The sequence below is a fragment of the Euprymna scolopes genome, chromosome 45 (assembly GCF_053919585.1).
Source record: "Euprymna scolopes isolate OS-2025 chromosome 45, ASM5391958v1, whole genome shotgun sequence".
Classification (NCBI taxonomy): Eukaryota; Metazoa; Mollusca; class Cephalopoda; order Sepiida; family Sepiolidae; genus Euprymna; species Euprymna scolopes.
The window spans coordinates 65,808,395-65,823,394 of NC_136526.1; the positions used below are offsets into that span (position 1 = coordinate 65,808,395).

The 15,000-nt window shown below is 35.8% G+C and overlaps 1 protein-coding gene and 1 pseudogene across 4 annotated transcripts in view; both read left to right on the forward strand.

The window, feature by feature from the left end:
• The window catches only part of LOC145269854 (lactosylceramide 1,3-N-acetyl-beta-D-glucosaminyltransferase B-like), a 321,009-nt gene that overhangs the window by 256,561 nt on the left and 49,448 nt on the right, over positions 1-15,000 (forward strand). The window contains exon 1 of one of the 4 annotated variants that reach the window (XM_080125583.1): positions 11,974-12,156. The exons of the other annotated variants lie outside the window; for them this stretch is intronic. Within the exon in view, the coding sequence (XP_079981709.1) occupies positions 12,099-12,156 (58 nt within the window). The 5' untranslated portion in view covers positions 11,974-12,098. Of the gene's footprint in view, positions 1-11,973; positions 12,157-15,000 lie in introns of those variants that run through there. 4 annotated transcript variants of the gene reach the window in all.
• On the forward strand, positions 14,863-14,979 carry LOC145269987 (5S ribosomal RNA; annotated as a pseudogene).

Consider the following 15,000-nt stretch of genomic DNA (forward strand, 5'->3'; position numbering starts at 1 on the left):
AGGCGGTAGCACTCTCTATGTAATATAGAACCGATGGGGGACCAAGAGGCAACTCCTAAGGCCCAAAACCCAAAGACCTAAAACCCAGCAGGAAGCGACCTGCTACTAATGGAGGCGGCAATGAGCCGCCTCCTAAAAAAGACAATGCTATCATGAATGTAAGTTTAAAAATAAGACTGTAAGTAAAAATACTAATTAACAAGAATAAAAAAGCATTGGAAATGCAAAAGGATATAGGGATGGTATGCCAAAAAGTATACAAACAAGATAGCTATGAATGGCTAGGCACATGGAAATAGAATTGCATCCAAAGTATAGCCCTATAGCTTTTTACAACCGTAATGATGGCACGGAATGAAGATTGGAGAAAAGCTATAGGGCTATACTTTGGATGCAATTCTATTTCCATGTGTCTAGCCATTCATAGCTATCTTGTTTGTATACTTTTTGGCATACCATCCCTATATCCTTTTGCATTTCCAATGCTTTTTTATTCTTGTATATATATGTGTCAGGTCATGTCATATGCTACTGGTACCATGTAACCCAGTACTACCTGCCTCATGGTCGGGTCACCGGCGACTAAACTGGTTCCCCCACCAGACTTGTTTGGTGAGGAGAGCGGCTAGTCTCCCTGAAGGATTAAAAACAAAACCTTCCAAAGCGCAGATGAACTCTTTTTCTGGATCAATGGCCAACTAGCACCGTGTATATTTGTGTGTGTGTATATGTGTATTGGGGTAGAGAGGGCTCCTGTAAGCCATGGTGAAGGCAACCTTTCTAGGAGAAGCAAATCTCTGATTTAAAAAACCATAAAGCGGAAGACCATTACCCGCATTAAGCTGGTCTGCAGTTTAATTTGTTGCTGGCTATCTTGCTCTTGCTTGTTGCTGGATCTCAACATTTTGAACCGAGAGAGAGACTTAGCTGTCATACAAAGCTAAGACTGTAACATCATATTTGTATAGATACTCCCTCAGACATTTGGGTTCATGGATTTTAAATGTCTGAGGGAGTGGCACTCGTCTGACAAGAAGTTGCAATCATCATATATATGTGTGTATATATATATGTGCCTGTATATATATGTGCGTATATATATGTATATATATGTGTGTGTGTATATATATATATGTATATATGTATGTGTGTGTGCATATATATATATATGTGTGTGTATATATATGTATATATATATATGTGTGTATGTATATATATGTATATATATATGTGTGTGTGCATATATATGTGTGTATATATATATTTATATATATATGTGTATATATATGTGTGTATATATATGTATATATATGTGTGTATATATATATATATGTATATATATATATATGTGTATAGTGTGGATGAAACGCGGAATATTCTGTGTAGCTTAATCGCCATATACATTTTATAACTTACTAACTAGCTCTACCTACGTATTGAGCACTGTTGAAGTAAATACTTAAAGTTTACGCATAAATTTATACTTTGGTATATTAATTTATATGAGTAAATGAAGTAGTTATATATATAGGCACATATATACACACACATATATTGACACATATATATACAAATATATATATACATATGTATGCACATATATACGTATATAAACATATATATACATAGATACACATGCATATATATACATATATACACGTATATACATCCATATATATACATATATTTAGGTGCATATATATATATATACATATATACACAGATGTATACACATATATAGGCACTTATATATACACATGTATATATAGACGCATATATACACACACACACACATATATATATACACACACATATAGACGCATATTTATACACGTATATAGACGTATATATATATATATATATATATATATATATATATATATATATATATACGGGTTTTTTTTTATATTCAAAAGTAATGGACTAATGAATTCAACGAGGTTGTTAGATAGTGCTCAATAAAAAGAGCTGATAATACTTGTTTATTGTTATATAAACATGCTCACATCCCGCTGCTACAAATAGCCACTTGTTTCAATCAAACAACAGATATCATCAGACAGCGACTTGATTATTCATTGAACTTTTGAATAGTCAAGTCGCTGCCTGATGATATCTGTTGTTTGATTGAAACAAGTGGCTATTTGTAGCAGCGGGATGTGAGCATGTTTATATAACAATAAACAAGTATATATATATATATATATATATATATATATATATATATATATATATATACACACACATACACACATATATAGATGCATATATATATATATATATACACATCAGGTGCCTTCAATAAGTTTCCAGACTGTTTTTGTGCAGACATTTAAAATTGTTGTAGACTCTTGAAAATTCAGTATGTTGTTGCTATACATCTTATGAGATGATTGACCAATTTTTATAATTTAAGGTTCAAATGAACAGCTACAGCAGGAATTGGAATACACGCTACTAAAGCCTGATTGTCACAGCTGATGAATTTCCAAAAATGCTATCTGGACACAAAAACACTTTAGATGAACGATATAAATTAAATTCTGTTTTAAACTTGGAAAAAAATGTCACAGGAACGTTTGAAATGCTTCAGGCTGCTTTTGGCCCATCATGTATTAATCTAGCATCAGTTTTTGAGTGGCATAAGAGATTCAAGGGTGGCAGGGTGTCTGTGAGGGATAATGAGAAATGTGGGAGGACTAAGGAAGTCAAAACTTCAGAGTTGATTGGCCAAATAAAGAATTTCATGGATAAGGAAAACCTTAGAGGCTGTCGCTATGAGTCAACTAAGGGGATGAAAGAGGCTGTGACTAGGGCTATTGACATGCTCACAGAAGAGAACTTCTACGGGGCCTTCCAAAAGTTGTTGGAACTGTATAACAAGTACACTGCAGCCGGAGGAGATTACTTCAAAGGAAACTAGCGTTTCATGTGTGTGCTACCAATAAAGGTGCTCATATGTAAAAAGCCTGAAAACTTATTTAAGGCACTCGTATATAGGCACGTATGATGATTGCAACGTCTTGTCAGACGAGTGCCACTCCCTCAGACACTTAAAGTCTATGTGTCCAAATGCCTGAGGGAATATCTATACAAAGATGATGTTACAGAGTTTTAGCTTTGTATGACAGCTAAGTCTCTCTCTCGGTTCAAAATGTTGAGATCCAGCAACAAGCAAGAGCAAGATAGTCAGCAACAAATGGCAGAAACACTAGAGGATTACCTCCAATCTGTAGTGGAATGGGGCAAAAATGGATGGTCACATTCAATGCTGCTAAGACTAAGCTTGTTTCCTTCAATAACTACAAGAATCAGCATCAGACAAGGCCAAACTATTTGCAAAGAACTTTGCAGCTAATTCTACCCTATGCGACGAAGGCCGTCAACTCCCCATATTTCCTCCTATAACACAGAACAAGCTAGGTAACATACAAATATCCGTGCATGAGGTCGCCAAGCTAATAAAAAACCTAGATTCCAGTAAAGCAACTGGCCCTGATGGCATCCCAATTATAGTGTTAAAAAAGCTTCAACCAGAACTTGCTCCCATACTTACGAAACTATTTAAGCGCTGCCTTAAGGAGAAGTGCTTTCCGACCCCCTGGAAGACCTCCTCAGTTTGCCCTGTATTTAAGAATTCAGGTGATAAGTCATCTCCCTCTCAATACAGACCAATAAGTCTTCTCTGTGTTATGAGTAAGTTACTTGAATCAATATTAAATAAAGAAATAGTAAACCACCTCAGCAGGAATAACCTTCTTAGTGACACACAATATGGTTTCCGCTCTGCAAGATCTACCGCAGATGTGCTGACGGTTATATCCCACAGGATTAGTGAATCTCTTGACAAAGGCTTCCTTTCTAGGGCAATTGCTCTCGACATATCAAAGGCCTTTGACAAAGTATGGCATAAGGGTCTACTTCACAAGATTTCCAGCTATGGTATAACTGGAAATGTTTTCTCAATCATTAAATCATTTCTCTCTGATAGGCTCATAAGAGTAGTGGTAGATGGACAAAAATCGGAGGCCTGCAATATAAATGCTGGAGTCCCTCAGGGGTCAATCCTGGGCCCAACTCTCTTCCTGATCTACATCAATGACCTCCCTAAACACATACTTAAATCATTCGTTGACATCTATGCTGATGACACGACCATCTACGGCAACACATCAAAGGCTGTAAATGACGAAGTTCTCTCGGATTCTCTCTCCTCTGATCTCGAGCGCGTAGTTCAATGGGGGAAGATGTGGCTAGTTACCTTTAATGCATCCAAAACCAAACTCCTATCCTTACATCATCAACGCTCTGATCCCCAGCTGGCATCAATTGTGATGGATGGCTCTCGTCTGGGTGAGGCCCCGTGTTTTGACAAGCTTCTGGGTTTGACCTTTACTCCTGATCTGAAATGGAACACGTACATCAAGTCTGTTGCCAAGGTCGCAGGAAAGATGGTGGGATCCTTCTACCGCTCCAGAAGATATCTCACTACTGATGCAATTCTCTATCTATATAAAAGCCAAGTACGGCCAAGGATGGAATACTGTTGCCATATCTGGGCAGGAGCTGCCAAAAACAGCCTATCATGCCTTGACAGAGTACAAAACAGACTTCGTGGTTTAGTGGGGGATGCCCTTTTCTCTACCCTGCAACCCCTCTCCCACAGAAGAGACGTTGCGAGCCTATCCTTGTTTTATCGTTATTTTCATGGCAGGTGCTCGTCTGAACTCCAATCCCTGGTCCCCCCTCGCCAATCTTTCACGAAAAACACCCGTCTAGCTGAATCCACTGTGAAAAATTTCCCCCACTCTATATCTGTGCCTAAATCAAAACGCGGATTTCATGAGCAAAGCTTCTTTCTTAGAACTGCACGCCTGTGGAACTCTGTTCCGTCTGCCTGCTTCCCTCCGGACTACAACTTGGATGTCTTCAAGTCTAATGTTAACAAATTCCTAATGAACCGCCCCCCTAATTAAACACTTCATAAAATCTCCTCACTAACGTGATGTACTTACAATAACCCTTATCCCTGAGTGGCTTCCGGGCCTTGATAAGTGGTGATCACTGTGTAAAAAAAAAAAAAAAAAAAAAAGAAACCTTCTCTACCACCAATAGCAATGGCCAAGAACACATTGCCTGAAAGTACTTCTTTTAAACTCCTCGGCCTAACGTTTACAGGGAATATGAACTGGAATAGATATATTGAGAGCATTGCCAAGGCTGCTGCAAGGAAGGTTGGCTCCCTCTACCGTGCTAGAAAACTACTTACGCCTGACAGTATCCTGTACCTCTATAAGGCCACCATTCGCCCATGTATGGAGTACTGTTGTCACATCTGGGCTGGTGCATCTGCTGCTTGTCTCTCGCTCCTGGACAGGGTTAAAAAGAGAGTCGCCAACCTGATAGGTCCTGAAATGTCATCTAGGCTTCAGCCTCTGTCCCATCGATGAGATGTTGCATCCCTCTGCCTGTTATAAAATACTTTAATGGTGAATGCTCTGACGAACTGCAAACACTTGTACCTCCCTGACGTAACTACCACCGACAAACCCGACAAGCTAGTAAGTCTCATCCCTTTACAGTAGAGATCCCTAGGTGCAAGAAAGCCTTTTACTCCAATAGTTTCTTCCCCAGAACTGCAGGTCTTTGGAACTCCCTTCTGGGATTCTGCTTTCCCAACTGTACTGATATGCAGAAGTTCAAGTGTAATGTTAACAAACATCTTTCTACTCATCTCCCTTCATAATGGCCCTGCTAATTAAATCCCTGATAGTAGACCCCTGCTTCAAAGTGGCACTGTGTCTTGTTTGGGGTGAAAATTGAATAAAAAAAAAATTTTTTTTTAAAAACTGCAGACCAGCTTAATGCGGGTACTGGTCTCCCGCTGTATGGTTTTTTAAATCAGAGATTTGCTTCTCCTAGAAAGGTTGCCTTCACCATGGCTTATGGGAGCCCTTTCTACCCCAACACACACACACACACACACACACACATATATATATATATATATATATATATATATATACACACACAAATATACATGGTGCTAGTTGGCCGTTGACCCCGAAAAAAGGTTCATTCGCCCTTTGGAAGGTCTGGTTTTTAATCCTTCAGGGAGACTAGCCGCCCTCCTCACCAAACAAGTCTGGTGGGGGAACCAGTTTAGTCGCCGGTGACCCGACCATGAGGCAGGTTGTACTGGGTTACATGGTACCAGTAGCATATGGCATGACCTGACATAGACACATATACATACACATATATATACATAGATATACACATATAGACATATATATATACACACATATATATACATATACACATACATATATACGCACATATATAATAGACACATATATATATATATATATATATGTAACCAAAGATGGCTACCTAAATAAATATGCTAATTCTTCTAAAAAAGTTTTCCAACAATGAAACATTTCTTCTAAAAATAATTTTTCCAACATTACATAAAATTTTTTAATTTTCTGATGAGTATACGTAAGAAAAAAATGCAATATTGACATATAAATAATGATAGTTTCTGTGTAATGAAAGTATGCTGTGAAATGTGTGTGAGTTTTGATATATTGGAAGAAATTAATGGCAAGATAAAGAACGCCTTGGTACTTGGAAAGGAGCTATACTATCATATATATATATATATATATATATATATATATATATATATATATATATACACACATTTATATGGATAGATGTATGTATACACGTATATGTGTATGTGTGTGTGTATATATATATATATTCTTTATTATTCTTTATTTTGTACAGGACCACTTACCCCTCACTCCTCAACCCCATTTCCTGCTACTCTGACTCCCCACCTCACTTGTCTGTATCCATTTCTTTTACGCACCTCTAATAATTAGTATTAACAGTATTTTCATTATTATTATTGGTAGTAATGGTGGTGATTGTGGTGGTGATGTTGGAGTTAGTAGTAGAAGTATTGTTACGACTACTTTTATTATCATCATTATTATTACTGCATTGTTTTTTCACGCTTTTACTATTCTTATTATTATTGTTTTTATCCTTATTATTATTATTATAATCATCATTATAATTGTTGTTATTATTATTATCCCTGTTATTATCCCCGTCATTGCTACCATAACCGCTACCATTATCCATATTAACATTAATTTTGAGTTTACTTCTATCATAACTATTGGTAATATTATCTCTAATGTTTATTTTTAATGCTTACCTTTAATTTTGTCTTTATTTCATTATTATTTTTATCTTCAATTTTACTTTTATTTTATTTTCAACTTTATTATTACTACTATTATTATAATTTTCATTACTATTATCTTTCGTACTATTATAATTACCCTACTATTATTTGGTATAGTTTTACCATTCTCATAAGTAATAATGGTTTTCTTACTCCCCCACTTTGACATCAATAGGTATACTTAACCTTTTTGCATAAAGTTAAACGCACTCATAATCATTGCCACCCTAATCTCCGACCGCCGCCTTATGATCATACTCCCTATATCATAACAGTAGAAACTTATAAATATATTGCCGCATATTACCTATCATTTTTCAGTTTTAACCCCCCCCCCCCCAAAAAAAAAAATTATAACCGAATTTATAGCCGCCATTTGCCGCTTATATGGCACTAATCAAAATCAAAATTACCCACTCCATAGAAAATAGACACCCCACAAACTGTTAAAATAAATTACCACGCAGCAACAATACACCCCCTATTTAACCATAATACATATACCCCTTAATCTCAATACTATGTTAAAGACCATATATAATTTTATATATCATACAAGCTTTTCCTTATTTAGAATTCAATAAAGCTTCCTATATATTCTATAATTCCTCTTAATCTCTTTCGTCCCTAATGAACCTTACGCTAGACGCTGCATCTCCCCCATGCTACCTAGCACCTTCTCTACTCTTCTGATGAGAAGCATTGGGCTTCGAAATGCCCTGGCATAAAGAGTCCCTTCTATCCCCAAATTTTGCCTGTATTCCATTATTCAATAAATGATCCATTCTATATCTACCAATATATAGTTTTGTGACTTCATTTCATACTCTTGTTGTCCTATTGTATATATATATATATATATATATATATATATATATATATATATATATATATGTATATATATATATATGTATATATATATATTAAAATAATATATATATATGTATATTAAAATAATATATATATATTTCAAAATAAATAACAGCAGACAGTAGCAAATAACATGCTTTGTTTACGTGGTAGTCACCACTTATGAAGGCCCAGAAGCCACTCGCGGATAAGGGTTATTGCATGTACAGTAATCAATGGGATAGTATCGTAGTAATCGTTAGTATTGGAGATTTGATAAAGTGTCTTACTTAAGGGGGCGGATCATCAGGAATTTGTTTATATTGGACTTGAAGACATCCAAGTTGTAGTCTAGTGGGAAACAGGCAAACGGAAGAGAGTTCAACAGGCGTGCACTTCTAAGATTTGTTCATGGAATCTACGTTTTGATTTTGGCACAGATAAAGAATGGGGAAAATTTTGGGCAGTGGTTTCAGCTAGACGGGTGTTTATCATGAAAGATTAGCGAGGTGGGGGACCAGAGATTGGAGCTCAGACGAGCACTTGCCATGGAAGTAAGGATAAAACAAAGACATGCTCGCAAGGTCTCTTCTGTGGGAGAGAGGTTGCTTACACTATCATCAGTGCAGGGAGTGATAATTACTACTGCTGTTTGAAAGATTCAAACCCAGTTAGCAAAGCTAATCTTTGCTTTTCAGGTTATTGCCTTTCCTTCTGGCCATCGGCATTTAACATTTAAATGTAAGAGAGTTATGAAGTCATACTTAATTGTCAGACACACACGTGTGTGCATGTTTATATATATATATATATATATATATGTATATATATATATATATATACATGTGTGTGCATATATCTATATATATAAATTTTGAATATCTCGTTTGTTCGGCTTATCTAAACTAGAAAACTATAGTATGTCCATTTGCGGTTATATTTTTTAACAATGCTATTTTCTAACCTAACTGTGTTTTTGAATATTAAAAGTAAAAAATATTACCATATTAAAAAAACTTTTTTCGACGTTGCTACTTTCTGTTCCGATTTCAGCCGAGGCTACTTACCGGAAATACTTCTGGTTTCTTTCATTATCCCGATTATTCAGTGACTTTTCATATCAATAAGTGTATCATTTTTCCTGTTTTGTTTTTTTTTATAGAAAAAATTGCATTCATTTTTGTTTCCTTTATGCTTTTTCTTTACGTGTTCCTCCCTGGCATAACAAAATAATTAAATTAAATTAAAAAACTACTCACCGGGATTCGGCAATATAAAAAAATACTTTAACAAGAAAGTTCCTGGTTAATTTTTTACGACTTCACCCAGCGTATTATAAACACCATAACCTCCCCATGTTAAAAATGGCTTTTGGACTAAACACCACCACCCCAAACTTCGAAAGTCCTTCTTAACATGGGAAGGTTGGAGGCATATTTTGAAAGCCGTTTTTAACATGAGGAGGTTGTATAATATGCTGGGGCAAATCGTAAAAGTTAATGAAGTTGCTATTATTTAGCGCAAAAGTTGCTTAAAATTTATTTATTTGACAAAAAAAAATGACATTTTCTACAAACATTTAATAAGAAATGCAAATGAACGGTAGAGTTAGGGTTAGTGAACGGTAGGAAATTTTTGTATCACATGTGGGAAATTCAGTACGGAAAAGTTCCGGCTGATCCGAGTTAAGGGCGAAATTCTTTGACTCTTAACTTCTGTAATTTTATTACATTAAAAGAAGAATTGGTTAAAACGGTTTTTCCAGATATTCAAATTAATTATACAAATTCCACTTGACTGAGTGAACGAGCTATTCTTGCAGCTCAATACAAAGACGTCCATGAACTTAACACTATTATTCAACATAAAATTCGTAGTGAGGTAGTCAAATACAAATCCATCGACGCTGTTGTGGAAGCAGATAAAGTGGTTAATTGTCCAACAGCTAGATTTGCCAGGGATGCCACCTTATGTACTGCAATTGAAAATTGGCATACTAATTATCATGTTGGAAAATATACATTAATCCAAGCTTTGCAATGGCACATGGCTTGCAGTAAAAAAAATTAACAAACAATATCATTGAAACAACAATCTTAACAAAACCTTTCCCAGGTGAAGATATCTTCATTCCACGCATTCCTATGATTCCACCAGATACATCATTACACTTTAGGAAATTGCACTTTCCAATTTTATTGTCGTTTGCAATAACCATCAACAAAGCTCAAGGAACAATCTTTACAATTGTGTGGCTTACAGTTATACACTGACTGTTTTTTCACATGGACAATTTGTTACATGTTCAAGAGTCACCAAACAAAAATATCTCTATATCAGCTAAGAAAATGGAGCAACAAAAACTGTGTACCCATACGAAATGGGAAATTAAACCTATAAGAAACATGCATTTTCTAATTTTTGAACTTTTTACATTGCACCAATTTGAGCCACAGCAACGCAAGGCAGGGTACAGCTAGTATATATATATATATATATATATATATATATATATATATATATATATATATAAAAGTGAACGTGTGTGTGTATCTGTGTATCTGTGTGTGTGTACATTTTCCTACGCAATAACTCTGTCAATTTTCAGTCTACAGACTCGAAATTTGATATACAGGGTACTGAGATTTGGGAAAATCTTTGTGATCAGTTTTCGGCCAGAAATTTTGCTGTTAAAAATCAGCGATTTGACCTTTGAGAACTCTACCAAATTCCTCCGACAATTTTGGGTATAAACACTTGAAATTTTAGATATAGGTTCCTTGGACATGTATGTAAATTAATAACTCGATTTCAGCCCAAAACAATAAAAGGAGTTAAAGTTTATAAAAAATGGACCTTTGCGGTCTCTACCAAATTACTCAGACAATTTCTGGTCTAAACATTTGAAATTTGACATAAAGAGTATTAAGAGATAGGGCAAGCTTTTTAATCGGTTTGGGTCGAAAATTTTTAGTTACCAATATATAAATGTGTGTATGTATATATGTTTGCATGTCTGCCTAAAACTTTCGACAGAGGCGACGGATTTTAAAGATCAGTATCATTTATAAGTTCGACCTTTCAGACGACAAATATCGAAAAATTGGCTAAAAACATTAATATCTTCACCTTCAACTGGGCACTTTTCTACAAGGGGGGGGGGGTCGCTTTTTTCCCCGATATTTTCGAAAGTCATCCTCTCTTTTCGATTATCTAGCCTTAATTTAAACATAAGTCACTTCCGGTTTGGCGGTGGTCATAACAGCAAAGACGTCAGGTTTTTTCCCCGTTCTTTTCCTCCTTTGCAGTACGGGTATGAGCCTGTCTTCCTAATACCACTTTTTTTTTTGTTGCTCAACATACACATCCAAACACCCGGGCAACGCCGAGTTGAAATGCTAGTATATATATAAAAGTGAATGTGTGTGTCTGCCTGTCTGTGTACATTTCCCTATGCAATAACTCTGTCAATTTTCAGTCTACAGACTCGAAATTTGATATACAGGGTACTGAGATTCGGGAAAATCTTTGTAATCAGTTTTTGGCCAGAAATTTGGCTATTAAGGAGCCAAAGTTCAACGATTTGGCCTTTGAAAACTCTACCAAACTCCTCTGCCAATTTCGGGTCTAAACACTTGAAATTTTAGATATAGGTTCCTTGGACATGGATCAAACCATCTTACAGGAGCTGGTTTCCAACAGAGGAAACAGGTGTTAATATTTATGACAGCCATGTTTACATTTTTTTTTTGTTCACAGTTGAACGACCGATAAATTATTATTTTTATAAGTTTGACTGAAGTCCGCGAACAGTGACGCATATCAAATATTTCTAGAAAAAAAAAAAGGAGGAAAAGGAAAAGTAAAACATTAGCTGTGAAGCGTAAAAAAGAAAAGTTTATTTCATCAGTCGATTTTGGGCAAAAACATAAAAAAATATAACGACGGAATATCAAGACCGCAAGGATATTTTCGCTCCTCGATGGTGTTGCCCACTCGAAGACCAAGGCACTTGTGTATCAGTACCATCATCATTATGGGTAAGCCGAAACTGCATTGTCTGCACATTCTTGCTGCTTTTTCTGTCTAAGATATAAATTATAAAAAAGGGTAGGCCTTCCTCATAAATCTGTATCTTTACATGATGAAACTAAACTGTCTATATTCATTTTTTTTTTGATCACCACTTATCAAGGCCCGGAAGCCACTCAGGGATAAGGGTTATTGCAAGTACATTACGTTCGTGTGGAAATTTGATGAAGTGTTTACTTAAGGGGGCGGTTCATTAGGAATTTGTTAACATTGGACTTGAAGACATCCAAGTTGTAGTCCGGTGGGAAGCAGGCAGACGGAACAGAGTTCCACAGGCGTGCAGTTCTAAGAAAGAATCTTTGTTCATGGAATCCGCGTTTTGATTTAGGCACAGATATAGAGTGGGGGAAATTTTTCACAGTGGATTCAGCTAGACGGGTGTTTTTCGTAAAAGATTGGCGAGGGGGGACCAGAGATTGGAGTTCAGACGAGCACCTGCCATGAAAATAACGATAAAACAAGGATAGGCTCGCAACGTCTCTTCTGTGGGAGAGAGGTTTCAGGGTAGAGAAAAGGGCATCCCCACTAAGCCACGAAGTCTATTTTGTACTCTGTCAAGGCAGGATAGGCTGTTTTTAGCAGCTCCTGCCCAGATATGGCAACAGTACTCCATCCTTGGATTTATAACTTGCGTGTCAACTTTTGAATATATATTTTTAGTGGTACTGATGAACTACAAGCCCTTGTATCCCCTCAATACCTCCGACTAACCCAACAAGCAGCAAAATCCCACCCTTACACAGTAGAAATCCCCAGATACAGGAAAGCCTTCTACTCTAATAGTTTCTTCCCCAGAACTGCTAGACTTCGGAATTCCCTTCCGAGTTCCTGTTTCCCCGACTATACTGACATGCATATGTTCAAGTGTAATGTAAACATACATCTTGCTGCTCAACTCCCTACATAGTGTTCCTGCAATTATGTCCTAGATAGTAGCCCTGAGGATGATAGAAGCACTTCTGTCGAAAGCGCTCGCGATTATAGATCCAACATATACAATTTCGAGAAGAACACAAAAAGGACTATTCGGAGATTGGAGAAGATATTGTAAAACAGAATAACTCCGTGCTATTCAATAATATTTGTCTAAATGAAAAAATGCTGCCTAAATATATATAATCATACAAGTGTTGCTTTTTTTTATCAAGGCCCGGAAGCCACTTGAGGATAGGGGTTATTGCATGTGCAGTAATCAATGGGATAATATCGTAGTAATTGTTAGTAATGGAGATTTGATAAAGTGTCTTACTTAAGGGGGCGGTTCATCAGGAATTTGTTTATGTTGGACTTGAAGACATCCAAGTTGTAGTCAGGTGGGAAACAGGCAAACAGAAGAGAGCGCTTGCTTGCGTCTTGTCTTCTTAATGGAATAAGGAAAATCATGAAGTTTTTGTATTCAATGTCGAATAATAAATTGTAACATGAACCGAACTCTTGCTGCCCAACTCCCTACATAGTACCCCAGTAGCTGTTGCCCCGATAGTAGCCCCCTACACAAAAGTGGCAATGTATCTTGTTTGGGGTGAAAATGTAATAAAAAAAAATAATAAAAAAAAAATTATATATATATATATATATATATATATATATATATATATATAGCCAGTAGAGTTTAGTTTCCTAGAAGTACATCCAATGAAACATGTGTCTACCAAAAAGTGCTCATTGAGTAAACAGAGCAGGTATAATCAATTTATTTATACAAACATTGATGGCTACATATGTGCATACATGTTTCTGTAATCACCCGTGCTAGGGCGATTACGTCTGCAGGCCATGAATTATCTTCCAAAACCCGAACTTTCTACTCTTCTGATGAGAAGCATTAGACTTCGAAATACCTTGGTATAAAGAGTCCACTTCATCCCCCAACTAAATGTATGTATATCCTTATTAAATAAATGATTCATTTTATATTTTCCAATTTATAGTATTTGTGAATTCATTTTCTACGTCTTCTCGCCGAGATTTTAAACACACATACTGTCCATATACTTGAAGCCAACTATGACAGACATGCTATGTACCTACCTACATTATATATTACAAATTACACTCCTCCTTTATCACAGAGATCAGTATAGTTCCTCCAAACAGCCTCTATGAGTTATTTTGTCATCTAGCATCTTCTCTCCTCTTCTGATGAGAAGCATTAATCTTCGAAATACCATGGTATAAAGCGTTCCCACTTACCCAACACCCATAACTGACGTATGCCCGTTTTAAATAAATTCCATTCTAGGATTCCTCAGGCGCATAAGCCTGAGGAATCCTAGAGTGGATGAAACGCCGAATATTCAGTGTAGCTTAATCGCCATATATATTTTATAAATTACTAACTAGCTCTACCTACGTATTGAGCACTTTTGAAGTAAATACTTAAAGTTTATGCATAAATCTATACTTTCGTATATTAATTTTATGTGAGTAAATGAAGTGTATATATATATATATACATATATATATACATACATACATATATACATATATACATACATACATACATATATATATACATATATACATACATACATACATATATATATACATATATACATACATACATACATACATATATACATACATACATATATATATATATATATATATATATATATATATATATATATATATATATATATATATATATATATATATATGGCATAATCATGTTGACACACCGGTTCCCGTCAGATCACTGAAGTTAAGCAACGTTGAGCCTGGCTAGTACCGGATGGGTGACCATTTTGGAATTCTAGGCGCCATATGTGCTTTCCGCTTATCTCGGCATT